At 61.8% G+C, this 22072-nt stretch overlaps 1 protein-coding gene across 8 annotated transcripts; it reads left to right on the plus strand.

Annotated features, from left to right (window-relative positions):
* The first annotated feature begins 3771 nt into the window (after positions 1 to 3771).
* Positions 3772 to 21911, plus strand: SLC6A9 (solute carrier family 6 member 9). 8 transcript variants are annotated; one of them, XM_057425876.1, is made up of 14 exons: positions 3772 to 3939; positions 7754 to 7879; positions 15693 to 15849; positions 15998 to 16129; positions 17168 to 17414; positions 17494 to 17626; positions 17851 to 17985; positions 18059 to 18162; positions 18240 to 18477; positions 18628 to 18762; positions 19077 to 19176; positions 19401 to 19501; positions 19714 to 19884; positions 20088 to 21911. In XM_057425876.1, the coding sequence occupies exons 2-14, from the start codon at positions 7850 to 7852 to the stop codon at positions 20298 to 20300; spliced, it is 1896 nt and encodes a 631-aa protein (XP_057281859.1). In that variant the 5' UTR covers positions 3772 to 3939; positions 7754 to 7849; the 3' UTR covers positions 20301 to 21911. The 8 variants fall into 8 exon arrangements, with proteins under 8 accessions (XP_057281859.1, XP_057281861.1, XP_057281858.1 ...); XM_057425875.1 differs by lacking the exon at positions 3772 to 3939 and adding an exon at positions 5202 to 5385; XM_057425877.1 differs by lacking the exon at positions 3772 to 3939 and adding an exon at positions 6081 to 6286.
* Positions 21912 to 22072: the final 161 nt, after the last annotated feature.

The following is a 22072-nucleotide window of genomic DNA, read 5'->3' on the forward strand; positions in this document are numbered from 1 at the left end:
TGCCCACAGCACAGGTCCGGGCCTGCTCAAGCTTGCTGTAATGTGGGTCACTAACTCTTTGGTGCCTCCTGGCCAGGATCACAGCAACACTCTGGCTGTAGCGGTGCAGTCAGAGCTGCAGGGAGCCGTGCTGTTTCCCAGCCCCATGCTGTCACTGTGCATTCCCCCCCCCCCCCCCCCCCCCCCCGAACAGCCCAGGGGACACGTGGCAGAATTCCCCACAGGGAGTTTTAGCAGAGGTCAGAGGCATGATGTGGTGGTGGAGGATGGGTGAGGGGACACTTCTGCATGGATGGTTACACCATCGAGGGGAACCGAAAGCCCTGTGTCATGCAGGATAGAGGGCTGTGGGGTGAGCTGGGTGGCCAACACCTCATCCTCATTGCTGCCCTCAAGGAAGCATTGATGGCTTGATGTCCCCGGAGACCTACATCAGCAAACATCATATGCGGGGCAAGTGCCGGCTGCTGCTTTGCCAGGCTGGTGCAGCTGTTGTCCCTTGTCCCTCTCCCCTGTATGCTCTCTGTAGGAGTGCCACAACCCTGCACTCTAGGGACGCTGCCCAGCCTGGCCGCAGCAGCAAGGCGTGATTTACTTCAGGCTGCCTTCCTGCCCATTGCTCCCCAGGGATGCAGCACCGGCCCCAGGCAGGGCAGCAACACCACATCCTTTTACCAGGGCCCAAGAGCCAGCTGCCCAGGCTGGGAAGAGGGACGCGGTGGCAGACAGAAGTCAGCCTGGTCCCTCTGTATGGCTTGGTGGGGATGGGGATGAGGGAGAACCCTGTGGCTTGTGGCTGGCTGCCAACTTGCAACAGGAGCTGGTAGCAGCACTGTGAGTCCTGCCCAGCAACTAAGTACCAGCTACCCCTGTTTGGGAGCAAAGGTGGGTTTGCAGAGCCTCAGGGCTGCAGCCACACACCCTCCTTGGGCAGAGCATCCATGGGTGCACCCGTGCAGAGCAGTGCTCAGAGCAAACAGTCCTTGGGGTGATACTTGTCCCAGCGTGGGGTGCTCAGTGGAGCAGCCTCTGGTCTGTGGGCTGAGCGCTGCAGCAGCTGCCTCCAGCTGCTCCAGGTCCGCGGGGCGCTGACATGGGATAGCTCCCAGCGGCCAGGCAGGGGGGGAGCAGCGAAGACTATTTTGGGCAGCCCAAGGCACCCCAGCTGTCATCATCTCTGCAGCACGGAACCTGCGCTGGGGCAGGGACCTGGGTGCTGCCTGCGCAGCATCAGGGGAGGTGCACACGCTTCCCATGAAGTCCCTAGCACCCCGCTGTTCCCCACAGCCTGGGGACAACCGCATCCCATTGATGAAGTATCTCAGTGTGGAGCTGATGTAGGTGATGAAAATGGACCCATCCGGACGGCTCTGTGCCTCTCAGTCAGGTGGGACTGGGGTAGAGGAAGGAACAACAGCTTTGGGACCTGCAGCCAAAGTGTGAGCTCCTGGCAATGGAGCCCTTGTTCTGTGCCCTGGCTTCCTCCAGGCCAGACGGATCCTCCACGAGGGACTTTCCCGAGGTCACTAGCAGGCACCCGAATGGAAAGTCCCCAGGAGCTGTGGTTGCTGGGGACACAGCTCCCTGTGGCCAGGAGCAATGATGCCTGCAGCATCTCCTCCCATCCCTGACGCCACTTGCCTGCCCTGGCGGTCACCCAGGCTGTGGCATTCAGCCGAAACCTGGAGCTGGAGGGTGTGAGCTGCTGGCAAAGCCCCAGGCAGGGCACAGCAGGACCCAGGGGAGGTGGCTGCGCACAGAGCTGGGTGAGGGTCAGCCCTTGGCACGGCAGGGACCGAGGTCCTGGGATGCAGCGGAGTGCCAGAGCAGGAGCACGGCACTGCCCTATGGCAACGAGAACGTCTTTGATGGGAAGTGAGGTGGCTCTCATAAGGTGGTTTCAAACTGCTGCCAAATCAGGGACAAGTCTGGGGGCTTTCCAAGAACTCTGATACCATCAGGGGAGCCATGGGGCAGGAAAAGACACGCTGTCATAAACCAGTAACTCTCCTTGCGTGATGGTCAGGATGGGGAAGACATGGTGGGGAGATAAAAAAAGGAAAACTCAAAAGGTAAAACACAGGCTGATGACCCTTCTCTGGAGCTTCCCCTGCTCCTCTTGTGGCATCCTTCCTGTGCTGTACCCAGAGTGTCACATCCTGTCTGTGCGGGGACATCTAACGCACTTCTAACTTCTGGTGGCAGAGGGTGTCCCCTGCCAGCTCGCTCCCTCTCCAGGCTCCAGTGCTCAGGTGGGAAGCTGGGGACCAGGAATAGGGTCACCTCAGAGCACACGGACCCCAGTCTCTGCTGCTGCCCAGGCAGCCTGTGGTGCTGAGAGGTGCTGCTGAGAAGCTGGTTTAAGAGAAAAGTTGATTTTGGTGATGCCACCATGCCAAAGACTGGGGAGGACAGCATTAAATCCTACTACACTTGGTGCACCCACGTACTCAAGGACAAGTTCTGGACCATGCTAGGACTCCAAGCACTCAGGGATCATCGTGGCCCAGTGCCAAAGGACTGGTGCATGGGAAATTTCCAGGGATGGCTGGCATTTCGGCCAGCCCTGGCCTCTCTCAGGTGCTGGAGCTGGCATTTCCTCCCCACCCTTCACTCCTCTGGATCCCTGCCCGCATTTGCCCAGTTTCCCAGGCAACAGCACCCATGAAGATGGGCGAGGTGAGGCTGTGCTGCCCACAGAGATGTCTCCCACAGAGATGCCACAGCCACCATGAGGTCACTGCACCTGACAGCAGGAGTGAAATCCACCAGCCCCACAGATTTGAATGGCAGCGGGGAAGGGGTCCTCTGGCATCACTCCCACCACCCTACAGGGACCTGGGGGTGCTGTCACATCTGCCAGCCTAGAAGAGGAATGGTGAGAAGGGAGAGATGACGTTCCAAAGTGGGGAGTGAGGGATGATTGCTGCCAGATAGGGAGAAATAGGTGAAGGGGGCATGAGCACAGGCTGGAGCTTCCCACATCCCTTTGGCACTGCAGCCTCCCACCCCACTGAACACGTTTGGCCTCTGCCACTGTGGTGGCTCTGGGCACCAGGAGGCTCAGGGGAGTCCTGACTGGCACTGCAGGCCCATGGCCAAAGCCATGGGTGCACAAAGCACCCAGGATCCTGGGGAGGAGGCGTTTATACTCGGGTGGAGAGTGCTGCAAGGACACTGCAGCATCGCAGAGGCTGCACAGGGGCAGGAGCAGCCCCTCGCTGACCTTCTGGGAGCTGCAGGGCCTCTCCTCCTGTTTCCTTAAGTCGAGACATGGGAAAGCACACAGATGAGATGCACAGAAAGAGAGCGAGACCCTGAAGAGGAGGTTTGAGAGCATGAGTTTCTCCCACAGAAATCCATCCCTTGGGGTCAAGTCTGCAATTCTGCAGCTGGCAGCTCCTCTCCAAAGCCTAGACCCTGGGGCAGGGGCGCGGGTTGCAGCCGGGTTCTGGCTCTGACGCAGGGTACTGGGCGTGGGATGCTGGATTTGGGATGCTGGGTGTGGGATGCTGCATTCAGGTGCTTGGTGCCAGATTTGGGCTGCAGGGAGGGGTGTGAGGCCACGTGCAGCCAAGAGTGAGGGTGCTAGCCAGCAAGCCCGGCTCGTGGTGCCAAGCAGCCACGCGCGGGTGCTGGGAGGGAGTGGGAGGACCTGAGCACCCTCTGGTTTCGCTGCTGCCTTCCCCTTCCCGCTGTGGGAGCCCCGACTCTGGTTTTACTTTCAAAACAAAAGCAGTGTCAGCGCGTGAGTGCACTGGCGCAGTCTCCCATCCAGCCACCCAGCACCCTGGGCAGCTTGGCCTGCAGTAGGTGGCCAGACACCCCTGAGTCACTCACCCCATCGCTCCTCCGCCTCCCTCACCCCATCGGCTGCTGCGGATTTCCTTAAACCAGGCAGCAACCCCCCAGGGACAACGGGGATCCATGGAGACACAGGTAAGGGCTGCTCCCCAAGCGGAGGGGTCAGGATGGGATGGGGTGCAGGGCTGTGGAGAGAGAAAGGACCAGAGGGCACCCGATGGGATGTGGGAAGGGCTGTGCTGTTGGCGCGCTTGAAGTGCTTGGGCTGTGGGGCACCCAGGTTCCCCCACTGCACCCACAGCCGCCCCGAGGCTCTGGGGCTGGGCAGGATCCAGGGCTTAGGGTGCCGGGGTGCAGGCACTCGCCCCGGCATGCGGGAAGCCCAGCAGGAGGGGGAGGGAGGGGAGGCCTCGGCGAGGGGCCAGGCGAGGGGCGGCCCCCGGCGCACCCGTCATGTGTTACTGGAAACATCTGGCCTGGGCCGCAGGGGCGTGACAGCAGCACACGCATGTGCACACGCATGTGCACACATGCACGTGGGGACACACACATGCACTCGTGTGTTTATGGGTATGTGTGTATCAGTACATGCATCCACTCCTGGGTACACTCATGTTCACGTGTGTATACGTATCCATATATGTATATACACACAAAGAGGAATGGAGATTTGAACACACATGTAGATGGCCACATCCATATGTAAGCATATAGATACAGACATGTACACTTACATGTGTACACACACATACACACACACCTAAACATATAGTTATACATGTACAGATTTGCATGCATAGACATGTACAGATTTGCATGTATACACATGTGTACATACATGTACAATGGTCACATTAACTGTATGCGTCCTGGTCGGCGCCTGTGGCCATCCCCCTGCCTGGGTGCCCTGGTAGAGTGAGCCTGTACATGCTGTGTGCACATGTTCCTCTGTGTGTGCTTGGGCAAACATGTATGTGCAGTTGCATGTGTGCCTTATAGGAGCCTGTGTGTGACCATATGTCCTATATATATATTCATATGCACCATGTGCCTGTGCAAGCCTGCATGTACCCCTGGGCGTCCATGCGCCTGTGGGCTGCATGTGTGCTGCGAGTGCCCATGTGTGCCAAGAATGCCATGTGTATACCCAAGTGTGCCAAGGGCACAGTGTGCCTGTGTGCCCATGGGTGCCATATACCTGTGTGTGCCGTGGGTACCTGTGTGCCCATGCGAGTGTATTGTGCACCATGTGCACTGTGCGCACCATGTGTACCCCGTGTGCCCAAGCGTGCCATACCCTCTCTCACACCCCGCGGTGCCCACACCCCGATGCGGATGCGGGTGCCGGTACCGGAGCTGGGCGCTGGGGAGCGCGGCGGCGCGGGGGGCGGAGCGCGGCGGCGGGGGCGAGAGGCGGTGCCAGCCCCCATCGACCTCCAAACTTTCATTAAGTCGGCAGCACCGGCGGCGGTGGCGGCTCTGGGCCTGCTACGGCACCGGTACTGGATCGGGTGCGGTGGAGTGACGCACCCGTGGGCCCGCCAGGCGCGGCGGTGGTGGCCGGGGGGAGGCATGGGCACGGTAAGGGGTGCGCACCTTCGCCGGCATCGGGTGCTCGGCCAGGCCGGCAGCCGCGGGAGCATCTGCGGGGCGGGAGGATCTGCGGGGCGGGAGGCTACCGGTGAGGGGAACGGGAGGGACTGGACTAAACGGCACAGGACGGGGGCAGCGAGGTGCTCCGCATCGGCGGAGCCGGCGACACCGGTAGCAACACCGGGCAAGGCACCGGCAGAGGCCACCCGCCGGGACGGTGGCGGGAGCGGGATGCGGGGCGGTTCCGCATCTGTTGCTCTCCCGGCACGGCGGCGCGGTACCGGGGGAGCGCAGGGGCGCGGCGCGCAGAGCGGGGCCGCCTGCCGCTGCACCAGGGGGGCAGCGGGGACCGGGGAGGCCCGGCCCGGTGTCGGGGCGGGGGGGCTGGCGGTAATTTTCCACGGGCATGTGCCGGGGCGGGGCGGCGGAGCAGCCACCACGTGGCGGCTGATGTAACCGGGCCCCCCCGCCGCCGTGCTGCACCGGGCGGCGGCGGCGGCGGTGGGGTGCCGGGCGGCGGGCGCGTCGCGGCAGGCGCTGCCCGCGGGGCTGCCGCCGGAGCCGCCTCCCGGGGTGGGGGGGTGGGGGGGGAAGGGCAGGGCAGGGCGGCGGCAGGCCGTCCCGCTGCCCGCCTCCCGTGGGTACCGGCTGCAGCGGGCCCGGCGGATGCTGGCAAAGGAAATGGCCTCGCAGGTGGCAGCAGCTGCACCGGCGGCCCCGAGCCGCCCGCTGGGTGGGAGGGGACGGGGACGGGATTTCCATCCTGCGGCCGAGCATTCGTGGCCTTCCCCTGGTGCTGCCTCCCCCGCCGAGGTATGACACGCTGTCCGGGAGTCCCGGTTGGTGTCTAGGTGTCCCGACTTCAGGGTACCACCGGTCCCGTCTCTACGTACGAGCCGCCCTGCCCTCCGAGCTGTCATGGCATCCCACAGCTCCGGGAGAGCTGCCTCGTAGCACCAGTGCATTGCATCCCAATCCCTGCCTGCCTCTCCATGGGGATGCCGCAGCCTCCGGCATCCCTGTATCCATCCCGTTGCCACCTCGCACCTGGCTGGGGTCTTGCCTCCTTGCCAGGCTGGGAGCCAAAGCCAGCGGTGTGCATGAAGGCAGGCAGCCTTATCAGTGCTTGGCAGACCCCCGGGGGGGAGTGGTGAGGCAGCCCCTCGGGTGCTGTACCCTCACCGATGCAGGATGAGTCCCAGGCTGAATTCAGGGCTGCAGGACAGGCAGCTTTGGCTGGCTGGCAATAAGCGTGTGAAAGGGGAGAGGTCCGTCCACTGACCCTGTGCTTCCCACCTCTGAGAGGTCTCTGTGCCATGCAAGGAGCTGGACTTGTGGCACTGATGACATTTCCTCTCCCAGGGAGCGCTTTGGTGATGGGATGTGGTATCTGCTAGAGGCAGCCTGCCTGAGCTGGAGGGGCTGTGGCCAGGGCTGGGGGCTCGCCCTACATCCCCTGGTTTTCTGCCCTTTATCTCCACCACCCATGCTCCCTTCCCCAGCGCTTAAGGGCTTTGTGCCCCTTTGCTGATCGCTCCAGACCCATGACAGCCTGGGGACAGGGCTGAGGTGCTTGGCCACTGGTGGTGGTGGTAGTTTGGGACTATTGGCAGGGATTGGGGTCCTCCCCTGACCAGCAAGCGCGCCAAAGGTGGGAATCTGCTACATGGACAATCACACTGGTGTTTTGCAAAAGCAACTGTTCCTCTGGTGAGGTCAGGCCCCAGTGCTCCACTGGGGCCCCCAGCAGCCCCAGTCTGGGGCAGGCAGTGCAGGCAACTGCCTGCACCCTGTCCAGCAGCACCTGGTGCCCAGCAGAGCCCAGCAGCTCGGCCCCCCTCCACCACACGTGCATGCGATGCACCGGGGCAGAAGGCAATCGTTTCCCATCTGTGTCCTGTGAGGCAGCTGAGCCCTGCTCAGTGCCCAGTGCCAGCGCTGCTGTGTGCTGCAGCCACTTCGGATTGAGCTCTCGCTGGGGGGAGAGCTCAGGGGTCCCCTGCTCCTGCCTGCAGCCCCCAAAGCCCACCCTTTGGGAGGACAGCAGCCCACAAGGTCGTCTGTCCACACCTGGTAAATCTTTAACTGCTTCTTGGGAAACACCTAGGAGCCGCTGCTCGCTTGTCTGGGTGCTGGGGTTCGGAGGTGCTGGAGGGGGTGGGAGCCAGCAGGAAGAGACCCTGCCGCCAGCCCATCCATCCCTGGGCTCTGTGTCTTCCACTAGCCCTGCAGGCTGGCACAGGGGAGTGACCCGCCTGGCACAGCCCCCTGGTTCCTGAAGGGAGGGGGAGGCCCGGGGAGGGACGTGCCCACCCCACCAGTCACGTCTCTCTTGGTGTCTCTCCTCTCTGCCCAGCTTGCTCTGTCGGTGGATTGAAGCGCACCGGTGTTGGTGCCACAGCCAGCGCGACGGAGGGCGGGCAGGCGAGGGACCCAGCTCCAGCCTCCAGGGATGGCCGATAAGTGCAGCGAGGGGCTGCTGGTAAGTGCAGGGTGTGGGGAGCGGGCTGGCATGGGCCACTGCCTTGTGTACCTGGAGCACTCAGCACAGGGAGCAGGACACCAGGGCTCCTCTAAGGCTTGGTGCTCCCTCGGAATCCCTGGCCATGGTTGTGCACCCATGGTGCTTCCCAGCACAATGACTGTGGGGCAGACACTGGCTGTTGCTTGCCCTGAGCATGCTGCCTGCGCGCTCCTCGGGTGCGGTGTCTCGCCATTCCTGGAGATGCTATCACCCGTCCCAGGCTCTCTGCCTTGCCTTATCACCTGCCCCAGCTCCCCAGGAGCAAAGCCCTGGCCGGGCGGCTCCTCTGCCTGCTCCCTTAAAGGGTGTGGGTGCCCCTCCGTGCTGGATGTTCACATAGGGGCACGGTGTGGAGCTGCTTCCCCTCTGCATACACCCGGCAGGCTCTCCCGAATTGGGCTGGTAGGATAGTGACATGGTTTTGTGGTGGTCTTGGAAGTCATGGGATAATGGTTGGACTTGATCTTAAAGGTCTTTTCCAACCTAGTTGTTTCTATTCTTCTGTGGTGTTTGGGCAGAGCTATGTTTTTCCAGGCACCGGTGTAGTGCTAGTGCCTGATCTTCCATCCTCACAAGTGGTATGTTGCGGGATGCTGTGCACTGCCCTGCACTTGCCTACACCAGGGATGTCTTCAGTGCCTGGGTGGATGCGGAATGTTCCTGGTGTGTGTTCTTGTTGAAGGGCTGCAATAGCCCCATGCTTGTGGCAGCTCTGCTGTGCAGTGAGGTGTTTGGGAGCCCTGAGATCAGGTTCCCATGCCAGGCTGCTGCACTGTGCCGGGCAGGTGAACCCAGGCTGTGCTTGACTCTTCCCTTTTTCCCAACGGATGGGAGCTGAACATCGGGGCTGACATTATTGCTGCGCCCTCCCCTTCCCGGGGGGCTTCCTGAAATAGCTGCATGCTCCAGCCAGAGGGCTGGGAGCCAGGACTTTCCTGGGAAGCCAAGAGCCAGGGGAGCAGCGTGCTCCAGCAGGCACTTCCAGCTTGTTCGTGTGTGTGCAGCTCCTCTGCTTGCATGTCCCAGCATGGCCCCACTGTCTGTGCCTGCAGTGGGGAGCCCAGCACCCATCCTGCCTTCTCCAGGAGAAGCCCTTGTCTGGGGACAGGGAGATGCTAAGGATGTATCCGTGTTTGAATGGAGGTGTCACGGTGCTCCTGAATGCATGGGGTGCTTGCCATGGCTCTGTGTTCTTGCTGTGCGCTCTTGCCCTGGCTGGAGCAGCTGGCATAGCACTGGGGTGAGGGCTGAGCCTGGCACCCACAGCAGGGAGTCAGGCATGGGAGCACTCACTTCTCAGAAGTACCTGATGGGTTCCCTGTGAGAGCATCCCCACTCCTGGAGCATCCCTGCACCGTGAGCCTTGGGAGTAGTTGTGGCGGGATGGTGCTGGCTGCCAAGCCACCTGGGTTATGGAGCTAATCTCCTTGGCCTGCCTCCAGGGCCCTGCCAGTCACCTGGTAAAGCACGGTCCCTGCCTGTCCTCTCATCCCTGCCTGCAGTTGCAGCTCCTGCCACCTCTGCTCCCAGCCCAGCCAGTGCAACCAATGTCCAGGGATATATGTGCAGCCCCTGGGTTTGTGATGGGGCTCAGGGTGCCCACTGTGCCCTGCCTGGGTAGAGAATGGGTTGATGGAGGCAGCAGCAAGGTGATGTGCTGCTGTGCCTGTTTCCTCACCTGTGGGTTGAGGCCTGAGCCCTCCAATTGGTCTGGATGTGTTGAGGGTGCTGTGTCCCTGCGTCCTGCTTTGGCAGACTCCGTGTTTTGTGGATGCCTCTGCGAAGTTTACTCACTCCAAAACAGCAGGCAGGAGGGCAGGCAGTGCCCTCCTGCTGTTCCTTGGCAAGCACTGGGTCACTGCTCCCACCACGCTGCTGGGGTTAAGGCCTGGGGTGCCTGTCCCAGACACCCCCAACAGTGCAGTGCCACCAGCCAGCAGCCATGGGCATGGTAGCCAGTGGAGCTGTGGAAATGGCTCTTGGCTCTGGGAGCCCTTCCCGGAATACCAAGGGGCAGTGATGGGGGGGCTGGCGGGGGATTTTTCTGCCTGAATGCCCCAGGAGAATCATGTCTGCCCCGGGAGAATGGGGCCGGAGAAAGGCAGCCCCAGCAGGAAGCTCCCAGCATGGGGATGGTGGCACTGGGGCATGTCCCTGCCTGAGACACCTGCAGCCCTGCTTGGGGATGGGATGATGAGGGCTGGAAGACTCATGGCCATCCCTGATGCGCCCATTGCCCCCGCCTCTGTAGTTTAGCCAGGGTAGGGGCCTGGGTGCCAGGGAAGGTGAGAGTCCTACTGTGGGACCTTTGTTTCCAGCAATGTGTCCCTGTGGGGCTGGCAGTTCCCTTTGCCTGCCAGGGGAGCAGCACTGTGCTCCATGGGCTGACACAGGGCCTGGCATCTCTGGGATGGGGTGGTGGGTCCCACCATGATGCACTCATGCTGTGTGCAGGTGGCCTAGGCAAAGTGATGCTGCCAAGCCCATGGAGGGTTTGGACGGAGGGATGCTCGTGTGGGCACCTTGTGGGGTGTCCAAAGCTCAAGAGGTGCTTGGCTGCATATGGGATATGACTGGCAGGGCTATGCTGGGATCACTGGGCCTGGCACAGCATGGGGTGATTCTGGGCTTGCATGCATCCCATGGATAGGGCGCAGTTGGGTGCTGCTATCCGATGGATAATGCATGTCCCAAACTCCTGGGTGGCCAGCGCAAGAGGGGACAGGGACAAGCGCTGGGTGCTGGCGTGCAGGGAGCTAAGAGCCCGCTATGCACACGTGTGCTGTTCACGTGCGTGCCCGCAGCCGCTGCTGCCCGGACCCCAGATGGCTGCCCGAAAGCGCTGGGCTGTCCCCCCGCCCTCAGTGCACCATCATGCCTCAATGGTATCTTGGCTGTGCTCCCCAGCCGGGACACAGGGCTAGGAGCAGCTGGGGTACCCCGAGCCTGGCTGGGGGCACACCCTGTGCCCACCCTCCCATGGGACACAGCACCGCACCATGTTCCCACCTTGCGCTGGCAAGAGGGCGAGTAGGGAGGCTGCGGGGTGCCTGGGGAGCAGGGGGGTCATGGCACAGCCCTTCTCCAGCCAGATGGTCCCCCGCAGGGCAGTGACCTTGCAAGGGTTGCCATACAGAACCCATGATGGTGCCAGCGGTGTGATGTCAGAGTGAGGTAGAGTGGCACCAGGCTGGGGATGTGCCATCAAGCAGGCTTGTCCCTGTGTCCCTGTCCCCAAGTGGGGCCATGCCTGGTTCCCACAGCCCTTGAGCATGCAAGGCCGGATGGCTGCATAGCTGATGGGCATAATGACAGGAACACGTGTGGGGCTGGAGGTGTCTGGGCATGGGGACAGGGGGCCTCTGAGTGGGACACGGTCCTCTGCTGCACTCCAAACACAGGTCCTGGCCCCAGCCAGCCGGGCAGCAGTGCCCGCAGGGAGGGCAGCGGTGCCTGTTGGAGCGTGCGGGGCTGTAAGCAGCTGGATTCCACTAATGAGGGCTCATTAAACGGGACGGGGCTCAGCCTGCTGTGCTGCCTGTCCTGCCCGCGCCTGCTGGGGGGGAACCCGGCTTGCAGGGACATGGCTCGTGGTGGGGGCAGAACTGAGGCACGGGGTCCCTGCGGTGTGGGGCAGGCGGGTGCTGGTGCTGCATAGGACGGGCAGCGAGGGGCTGAGCCTGGCCGGGAGGAGAGCAGGGAGCAGTGCCAAGTGCTGGAGCGGCGGGCGGGGGGAGGCGGGCGGCTGCTGCGCCGGAGCCCGAGGTGCCAATGAAGCTGAGGACTCACGGAGCTGGGCAGCCTGGCCCCCCGGATAGCGGCCACGGGCAGCTGGGCCCCCGCAGGCCCCCTCAGCAGGTCAGTGGGGAGGTGAGAGCAGGGTCTAATGGGGCAGAGTAAGGTGAATGGTGGCTCTTCCAGCACTGCTCCCGCATGGCCGTGGCTCTCCAAGCCCCTTCGTGCTGGTTCCCGGGCGGTGGATCTGCAGGGCTGAGCTGCAGCTTTGTGCTGTGGGACGCTGGAGAGGCACCTCTAAGCCCCACAACCAGTGATGTGGGGTGGTCTGGGGGAGGGAGGACGCAGTGTGGCACCAAGCCCCTCCGTGGCCTCAGCTGCGCTGGGAGCAAGAAGAGATTGTCTGACAGTTGTGCGTTCATTAACTCTGGAACCAACTGATTACAAGAGAGGCACAGCAGCCCTTTCCCTTGCTCAGTTCTGCAGGAGCAGTGAAGTTCCATCTTCCATCCTCTCCCTTATCCCCTGGTTTCATGGGCATTAGTGAGCAATGTCAAAGCTTGCCCTGACCTGCCATGGCCCCCCAGGGCTGGGCTTGTGCTGCTGTGGGTGGCTGGCAGGGCATGCTCAGGGCTGTCCATGGGGCTGGGCAGCCTCCCTTGCAAGGGGGTGGTCGGGGCTGTGTAGCACTGCTGAAGGCTCCTGGGATTTGGTGGGATCTGGACAAGTCCCTCAGCACTGCAGCCCCCTGGCTCTGGGAGTGTCCCTCTTGCCTTTGCCCATCCTGGCATCCACAACTGATGCTCCCACTGCCTGGGCTGTTCTGGGTGTCCAGGCCCCCATGTCATGCATCTGTTGCACCAGGGCAGGGGAAACAGGGGGCCGGGCACCACTGGGAGAGCACAGGGTTGGCTAGGATGGGCCGGTGGAGCTGGCAGAGCTAAGATGTCAATGTGAGTTCATTACCCATGTGGCAGGGACAAGGAGTGCAGGACCTGACTAGGGGTATCTCCCCCGCAAGTACCCAGGATCCATGGACAGCCAGTGAGGTCAAATGGGACAGCCCTATCCAAGTCACTCCATCCCTCTGTCTCTGGGAACCCCTGCCCCAGGCTGGGATTCCAATGTCCCAGGCATCTTGCACCCCACTTTGCTGTCCTGGAAGAGGTGCTGTTTTACCAAAAGACATATTTAGCATCTATTTATATCTTCCTGTAGCCTCTGCTTCACTCAGGCACAACTTTTTCACCATCACCATGGCAATGAGCAGTGACATCAGGCTGATGACATCAGGGCTGATGAACTCTGCATTGGTGTTGTAGGAGCAGCCCCAGCACCCTATTAGGAGGCTGAGGGTCGCTCACTTGTTCAGGGGGGCTGGGTAAGGCTGATGCCCCATGGAGTGCTTCTGTTGGGCTGAGGTACCTCTGTGGGGGCAGTTTGAGTGGGGGAAAAAAGCGGGGGACCATGCTGGACATGCCTCCCATGGAGACATCCCCAGCATGGATTCCACCACTGCCATGAGCTTCCCAGCCATAAATCAAGGCCCCTTTGGGAAGTGGGGGGCATCCGGGCACCCCAGCCAAGCTGTCATTGTGTGAGGAGATGCTACTTAGCATGAGAAAGGCTCCGGTGCCAGACAGTGTGATGGATGATACCCACTTTGCTGGTCTGGGGAGGCCTTGGCCATGGTTTGTGAGGGGGCTGGTCCCTGGGGATAGGGGAGGAAGGGGATGCCTGGGCACCCCTCGTGTGCCTCTGCTGCCCCTCTGCCCCCTTGGGGGATATTTGGGGTGTTTGAGGAGTGCTTCTTCCCTCCCTGCCCCAGTGTTTTCACCCAAGCCAGGTATCTTTTGTAGCACATATATGGAAAATTTGGGGTCTGGGAGCATCATTCCAACCTCGAGTCTGCATTCTTGCTGTGGAGCAATTCCCCCTTTGCAGCCCATCTCTGTCCCATCCCTATAATGGGAAGAGGGGTGTCTTATCTTCCCAGATGCCTGGGTTCTCTGTGTCCCCCCTCTTTTACCATGTGGGGTTGGAAGGGTGGTTAATGAGTGTAAAGGGCAAGGCGACCTTCCCAGATTTGGGGAGAGGGGGGGAGTGGGAGCAAGCTGATGGGTGAAACACGCAAGCATTTGCGCACGTGTGTGTGCTTGTGCACGCATGGGCACACATGTGGCTGCCCCTTATTGGGGACAAGCACGCCTAAGCCCTGTGCTGCAGGAATGGAAAAGTGGGGAGGGAAAGAACAGAGGCTTGGCATTCTCACTGCACTGGTGCCAGGCGGCTCAAAGCTGGGGTGCCCCATTGGGCATGGGGGTGAAGCCATGCCAGCATTACCTGAGCAGAGGGGTGGCCTTTCAGCTTTGGGACAGGAATGTGGTCTCCTTTGGCCTCCAGAGCTCTGAGCTGAGCCAGGGCCATGCAGTTGTGTTGTCCCCCCAAGACCCTGTGCCAGGGAGGCTGGAGTGTTGCCCCCCTCCTGCTGGCTGTGCTGCTCATTAGGAGCCTCATTAGTGCGAGCAGCTTAATCAGCGGCTTCCCGATCGGATCAGCCTGCTCAAGCGGGCAGTGTGCCCAGGCATGGGGACAGTGCCAGTGTTCTATCCCCCTACCCTGGCAACCCCTTGGCACCCCATAATAAGAGTCTTCCCTGGAGGGGGGGTCCCCCCTAGCACTGGGGGTTGCTGTAAGCTCTTCTCTGATGGAGTCTTTGCCATGGGGTCTGCCATTCTCACCCTGATGCCTTGGCTCAGCCAACATCACCCCTATAAGCCTAGCCCAAAGTGCTCACCGATCCCCCCATTGCCCTTCTCCCCCATCCGTGAGCCCCAGCAGCCCCCCATGGCCCCTGGCGCGTGCGGGCCCTGCTCGCAGCAGATGGCTTTGTTTGGCAGCGCTGTGCCGGAGTCGCCGGGCATCACGTCCTGGCTGTGCCGGCCCTAATCAAATGATACGGTTAGGTGCACCGCGCCTGCTGCCTGCGCCCCGCCGGCATGAGCAGATCCGAGGTGACGGCTCCCATTTGTGGCCCGCACGCTGCCGGCGTTGGCCGTCATGGGGGGCACACATTGGGGTGTCCATGGTGGGGAGACTGGCACTGGCATGCTCCTAGGGTTGCGGCACCCCATGCAGCTCCTGTAGTGTTATGGGTGCTGTGGGGCCGTGAGCACCCTCATCCCATGCATCTATCACCTGGCCCCCAGGTGGGTAAGGGAGGGCTTGGAGTACCTGCAGCACCCAAAAATGACATCTGCCCTCAGCACAACCTGCCAGAGCTGAGCAGCATCCAGGAAGAACATTAATGTGAGCACAGGACCGTGCTGGGACGGGTCCACCCGGTGATGGGTGCTCATCCCTGTTGTTGTTGTTGTCCGCAGTGAGAGTTCGCATTGTGTGGCAGCCTGCACAAAGCGCCCTTTCTTGCCCTTCTCTGTCTCCCCTCCATCCCCTACAGTGAGTGATGGCTGAATGGTGGGGCTGCCTCCCCAAGGGGACCCACCTGCATGGGACCCCCCTGTGCTGCCCCAAGTGTGGTGCCTTGCTGGGCAGGACCTCATCTGCTGCAGGGTGCCCTTCCTGGGGCGGCACCCAGGCCCCCACCTGCTCTAATCACTGCACCCCACTCCCCTTTGAAGGGAGCCCCTGCTTCCCCCTGGGGGTCCCACCATTCTCCCCTCCCAGCCATGGGCAGTGGCCACCCAGCAGGACCTCTCTTGCTGGGCACGGGGAGGGGGGGTGTGAGAACAGAGGCCCCTTTGTGCTTGGGCGCCCGGACCTGCTTTGTATGAGTTTCAGGCTCTTCCTTCGCTGCAGCCGGGCTCCAGGCAGAGCTATTCATTGGAGGGGGGGGCACCACCACTGCCCTCCCCCTCCTTGGCACTGCTTGTGCATGGTTGGAGGGGGGGCTGGCATGAGGGGGGGATTTGGAATGATGCTGGGGACCACCCAGCCCTGCTTGGTGGCCGTCACCCCTCCGATGGGGCTGGCAGCGCGGTCCATGGTTAACACACCCCACAACGTCTCTCCACAGAACGGCGCCGTGCCTGGGGAGCGAGGCAAGCAGGACAAGAGCGTCAAGCGTGGCAACTGGGGCAACCAGATCGAGTTTGTGCTGACCAGTGTGGGCTATGCCGTGGGGCTGGGCAACGTCTGGCGCTTCCCATACCTCTGCTACCGCAATGGGGGAGGTGGGTGCTGGGGGGCTGGGGAGTGGGGTGCCTCAGGGTGGGGGTCCCATGCCGTGCTTGCCAGCCCCAGGCTTGCTGGGGTGGTGCAGGGTGCACAGTTGTGCCCAAGGGCATTGCACACTCTCACCCCTTGGTTCCTGCCCACCAGGTGCCTTCATGTTCCCCTACTTCATCATGCTGGTGTTTTGTGGTATCCCCCTCTTCTTCATGGAGCTCTCCTTCGGGCAGTTTGCCAGCCAGGGCTGCCTCGGGGTCTGGAGGGTCAGCCCCATGTTCAAAGGTAAGGAGCTGCCCATCCCCACCAGCACATGCCAGCATGGGATGTCTGCTGGCACAGCCCTCGTCACGTCCCACCATGCACCCCACGTGTCTCCTGCCCGCACACCTCTGGCACACCACACGGCCCCACACAGGCTCCTGTGTCTTGCACCTTGCACATGCAATCACTGCATGCATGGCATGGGTCCTCCATACACACATCCAGCCTGGGCCACACTGCCCTGCATATGCAGCCCGCCTAGCGTTCCCTGCACGCGTTACACACATCCCTGCGCACGCGATGCATCTCCTGTGCATACCCCAGCCCTGCGCTGGCATCCGCTGCAGGCATTACACACACATCCCTGCACATGCCACACGTGTCCCCAGCGCATCACTGCTGCAGAGGCCACTCTGGTCCCCTGAACGCACTGCAAGTCCCCATGGCCCCTCCAGGTGTGGGCACACTCCCGCAGTCCTCTCCCTGCACCATAGGCAGTGGGTGCTGTGCCCACATGTGTGGGTGCTGGCCGTGCTCAGAACTTGCCCTGCCACAGCTGAACCCTGCTGGCTCACCAGTGTGCTCCCATGCTGCTGGCTCCCCTGGTGCACCCTGCACGCTACCTGATGGGTGACGTGACCACATGTCACGTCTGACTGTGGGCAGCCCACCCTCCTATGTGCATTTCCCTGTGCTTGTGTGGCCCTTGTCACATGCCACCAGGAAGCTGAATCCCTAAAGACACCATAGCCAGGAGAGACCCCCACCCAGTGGTTCTCTAATGCTTCAGACCCCAAAGGTTTTCCTGCAGCTTTGTAGTCCATGCCTCCCTTGCGCATTGCCACACGTTCCAGGGGACACAGCACCACCAGGCTTGCTTGAAAGTACAGCAACCCATGCACAGTGCTCCCCACCCCAGTGCCACAGACAGACCCAAGCCTCAGCATGGCTGCAAGCTGCCGCTGGCGCCGCATGCTGCCCTCCCCACCACACCACAACCCCCTGTGCTGCGCGCCGTGCCGCACCATGCCGCTCACCCCTCCCCGGTGCTGTTCCCAGGCGTGGGCTACGGGATGATGGTGGTGTCCACGTACATCGGGATCTACTACAACGTGGTGATCTGTATTGCCTTCTACTACTTCTTTGTGTCCATGACGCGTGTGCTGCCCTGGACGTACTGCAGCAACGCCTGGAACACGCCTGACTGTGTGGGGGTGCTGGATGGGAACCTCTCCAGCCGCGCTGCCCTCAACCTCGCCCTCAACGCCACCCAGAAGCGCACCAGCCCCAGTGAGGAGTACTGGAGGTACCGGGGATGGGGACAAGGGATGCGGGAGGTGATGGTGATGGTGGGGCCGTTCTGACACCCGCTGCCCCCCATGCAGGAAGTATGTGCTGGACCTGTCTGATGACATTGGGAACCTGGGCGAGGTGCGGCTGCCCCTCCTGGGCTGCCTCGGTGTCTCCTGGGTTGTCGTCTTCCTCTGCCTCATCAAGGGTGTCAAGTCCTCGGGGAAGGTACCCATATGTTCTCCCTCCCAGCCCCATCCCTGGTGTGGACATGCCCCCTCTGTAGGTGGCCATTCCCCCTCTAGGCACATCTCCATCCCTATAGGGAATGTAGCTCCTGTTGCGTCCATAGTGCCACCTTCCCTGACCGTAGCCCCATCCTAGCCTGGGGTGGGATGTCCCAGGCCACATCCCTTTCCCATGGCCCTGCTCCCTGAGATGCTGCTCCGCAGGTGGTGTACTTCACGGCCACCTTCCCCTACGTGGTGCTCACCATCCTCTTCGTGCGTGGCATCACGCTGGAGGGGGCCCTCACTGGCATCATGTACTACCTGACGCCCCAGTGGGACAAGATCCTTGATGCCAAGGTGAGCAGGGATGAGGGGTGGCGGGTGGACAGGGGGGAATGGGGACACAGCACTGACCACCCCACTGCTGCAGGTGTGGGGTGATGCAGCTTCGCAGATCTTCTACTCACTGGGCTGTGCCTGGGGTGGGCTCATCACCATGGCCTCCTACAACAAGTTCCACAACAACTGCTACCGGTGAGTGCCCAACAATGGCTCCACCAACCCTGCTGCTGTCTGTTGGACCTGTCACCAGCCCAGACCTCTCCCCACAGGGACAGCATCATCATCAGCATCACCAACTGTGCCACCAGTGTCTATGCCGGCTTCGTCATCTTCTCCATCTTGGGCTTCATGGCCAACCACCTGGGCGTGGATGTCTCCAAGGTGGCTGACCATGGCCCTGGCTTGGCCTTTGTTGCCTACCCGGAAGCCCTCACCTTGCTCCCAATCTCACCCCTCTGGTCCATCCTCTTCTTCTTCATGCTCATCCTCCTGGGGCTGGGGACACAGGTAGGTCACGTTGGGGCCAGTGTACTGGGACAGGATGGCAAGGTGTTACATGGTGGTGGCAAGGTGGGACATGGTGGTGGCAAGGTGGAACATGGTGGTGGCATGGTGGGGCATCGTGGTGACATACTGCCCCCTCTGCCCCACATGCAGTTCTGCCTGCTGGAGACACTGGTTACGGCCATTGTGGATGAGGTGGGCAACGAGTGGATCATCCGCAGGAAGACTTTTGTGACGCTGGGGGTAGCCGTGGCGGGCTTCCTGCTGGGTGTCCCGCTCACCACACAGGTAGGTGACCATGGGGCTGTGGTGGTGGGGTGCTGTTGCCATGGTGATTGTCAGCTGACACTAAAAACTGTTGCCATGACCACCCAGGTGGTGGTGACACCCAAGGCCTGGTGTTGCCATGCCAACAGTGGTGATAGTATCCAGACTAAGCGTCACCATGCTGATCCTGGCATTGCGTGTTGCCATGCCAATGTCTGCGGGTGTACCTCAGCTGTGCATTGCCATCACAACGCTGGCAGCATGGCTGTGCTGTTGCCATGCCAACAGCAGTGGTACCCGCTGGGGCAGCTGTGCTAAATGGGTCCCTCTCACAGGCGGGCATCTACTGGCTCCTGCTGATGGATAACTATGCCGCCAGCTTCTCCCTAGTCGTCATCTCCTGCATCATGTGTGTGGCCATCATGTACATCTACGGTAGGTGGACAGTCAGCCAATGGGGAAGGGGGTGTTCTGATATCTACCCAATCGGTGGTCTGCTGCGTGCTAGCTGGCAAGGCTGTTGGCCAATCAGGTGTGACCTGAGCAGCCTGATGGGTCCCACTAGCTGAGATCTGGAGCAGACAATGGGCAGTGGTGGGGGTCCCAACAAGCTCCCATCCATCTCACACTGGGGCTGATGGGTTCGTTTCTCCCCCCAGGGCATCGCAACTACTTCAAGGACATTGAGATGATGCTGGGCTTCCCACCGCCGCTCTTCTTCCAGATCTGCTGGCGCTTCATCTCACCTGCCATCATCTTTGTGAGCATTGTGACTATGGGGCCTGGGGCCATGGAAGGAGGAGGCAAAGAGCCCACCTGAGCAGCCTGCTGGGGTGGAGGGTGCTGGGCTGCAGGAGAGCAGTGGGGATGGGGCAGAGCAGGGTGACTGGGAGGATGCAGAGCAGGGTGACTGGGGGGACACAGAGCAGGCTGGGTGCTCCCCACTGGCTGATCCTGCCTGTCCCTCCCCAGTTCATCCTGGTCTTCACAGTGATCCAGTACCGGCCCATCTCCTACAACGACTACGTCTACCCCACCTGGGCCATCAGCATCGGCTTCCTCATGGCACTTTCCTCTGTCATCTGCATCCCCATCTATGCCATATACAAAGTGTGCTGCTCTGAGGGGGACACACTGCTGGAGGTAGGTGACTAGGGTGTAGACCTCCTTGTCCATGTCCCACACGGGACTGCCTGTAAGGCTGTCCTTCACTTGCCTACACACCCACAGCGGCTATGAGAAGGCGGCATCCATGGGGTATCCGATCTCGAGGCTTCCCTGGGAGGGCAAGGCAGGGGAGCATGGTGGGTGCTAACCATGTCCCCTTGCTCTCCTTTTCTCTCTAGCGCTTGAAAAATGCTACCAAGGCAAGTAAGGACTGGGGCCCGGCGCTGGCAGAGCACCGCAGCGGCCGCTACGCCCCAGCGTTCAGCCCCTCCACTGAGTCCCACTTGGAGGTGCAGCCCCTGCAGCCGGAGAAGAGCCGGAGTGAGGTGGAGGCTGCGTCCCCCGTGCAGGGCAGCAACGGCTCAGCCCACAGCCAGGACTCCAGACTGTGACCCCCCACCATCCCCGCACCCCCTCTAACCCCTCCTGCGCGGTGACACTTTCGCACCTTCCGCTGGCGGAGCCTGGCTCCGGGCCGCACCGGACCACGGGGGGCTCTCAGCACCCATCCCCGAGCCCCCCCCACCTCCTCACCGGTTAACTACCCCGACCCCCCCGTGGCGTTTGTTAACCCTCATGTTTACGGTAACCTTTGTGCGCGACGCTGGGACAAGAGAGGAGGGGGCACAGCCCTGGGAGGGCCGGGAGGCAGAGGCACTTTGCAGGGGTCCTGCTCTGGGGGGGGGAGGCACAGGATGGGGGAGCAGGATGTCCCATGGCTCCCAGCCCCCCTGCAGCCAGATGCCCCGCTGTGGGGCATCCTCCTGACCTAGCCATGGGGAGGGAGTGGGGTAGGACCATGCTGAGACTGCCCATGGCCACCCCAAGTATGTGTGCACAGGGGCACTGTGGTGGGGTTGGCACTGCAGGACCCCCCAGCCCGGGTGGGCACCCACTGTGGCTCAGAGCCTTCAAGGTCCCACTGGTGGCCATGCCCAGGGATGGTGCCAGGCACAGAGCTAGCACAGGGAGATGGGAACAAGCACGCTGCCTGCATGGGCAGCGAGATCTTATGGCACAAGAAACAAGCACTTAGCGCACACGCATGCACGCGTGTGTCCCTCACCGACAGATTAAGGGCATGCATGTGGCCTATGTGGGCACGCACATACGCACGGTACCCAGGGCTGTGCAGGTGGTGAGCTGGTACGTGCCCCCACCGTGCACCCCTCCACCCTGTGGACCCTCTGGGAGGCTGTGGGTGCCCATCTGGGTGGCCAGGCATCACCAGCAAAGCTGGTGTAGCCATAAGCAGTATGGGCACAGCCTGATGCTGCTGCCTGCCCCATGGTGGGGCAGGAGGCTGGCGAGTACTTAAGCCTGTTTGGGGGGTGATGGGGCAGGACCAGGGTCCAGCTCTCCCTAGCAGCCTTGGTATGGGCAGGGGGGGCCTTCCATGGTGCTAAGGGGGAGCAAAATGGACCGATCCCCCCCTCCCTCAGCTGCTGCTAGCAAGAGGTACCAGCAGAGATGTGAAGGGCTGTACCAGCCCGCTCACTCCGAGCCATCTGGGGACACTGTCCCCAACCAGTATTAGTGGAGCAGGATGCACTGGCAAAGGCCGGGCGGTTTTAAATCTGTCTTCCAGCTCCAGCCAAAGGGCCTGGAGCTCTCAATCCAGGGTGGGTGGGTGAGACCCTTCCCACCCCACTGTTCCCCTCCCAGCCAGCCCCCTGCGCTCCCCATGCCGCAGCCCCAAGGCTGGCACAGGGACACGGCGTGGCTCGGCACGGTGGTGGGAGGCGGCAGGTGGCGGGTGCTGAGGCCCGGCAGGATGTTCCAGCTCCCCCCTGTTCCCCGTCCTGAGACCCCCACCGTGCCGCGGCGAGGGGCACAGTTTCCTGCATGGTGCCCATGCCCTGCCCCACGTGTCACGCCGCTACTCTTCACCTCTAATTGTTAGCAATAATGCGCGCGTCCCTGGGCAGCGCTGCCTGTGCCAGTGTATCTCCCGGTCTAGAGTTCTAAAGTATCCTAGATTTTAATGAGATTTATATTCCTGAGGTGGTGTCCTGATGTGACCTTCTTTGGGGAGGCTGGGGAGGGAGTTGGGAGGAGAGTGGGGGATGATGTCCCATGGGTGCAGCCTTTTCCCCTTGATGCCCAGCTCTGGTAATCAGCAGGGAAATGCTTCCTTGTCCCACTTGGGTCTCCAAAACCACCT

The sequence above is a fragment of the Pezoporus wallicus genome, unplaced genomic scaffold (assembly GCF_028554395.1).
Source record: "Pezoporus wallicus isolate ANWC-B61680 ecotype Strahan unplaced genomic scaffold, APGP_CSIRO_Pwel_v1 contig_13480, whole genome shotgun sequence".
Lineage (NCBI taxonomy): Eukaryota > Metazoa > Chordata > Aves > Psittaciformes > Psittacidae > Pezoporus > Pezoporus wallicus.

Excerpts from the sequence above, each read along its gene's own strand:
- SLC6A9 (XM_057425872.1), top strand. The coding sequence starts at position 11,693 with ATGAAGCTGAGGACTCACGGAGCTGGGCAGCCTGGCCCCCCGGATAGC. Across the intron at positions 17,627-17,850 it reads GTGTCAAGTCCTCGGGGAAG|GTGGTGTACTTCACGGCCAC; the intron begins GTACCCATATGT and ends GCTGCTCCGCAG. Across the intron at positions 19,502-19,713 it reads TCTCACCTGCCATCATCTTT|TTCATCCTGGTCTTCACAGT; the intron begins GTGAGCATTGTG and ends GTCCCTCCCCAG.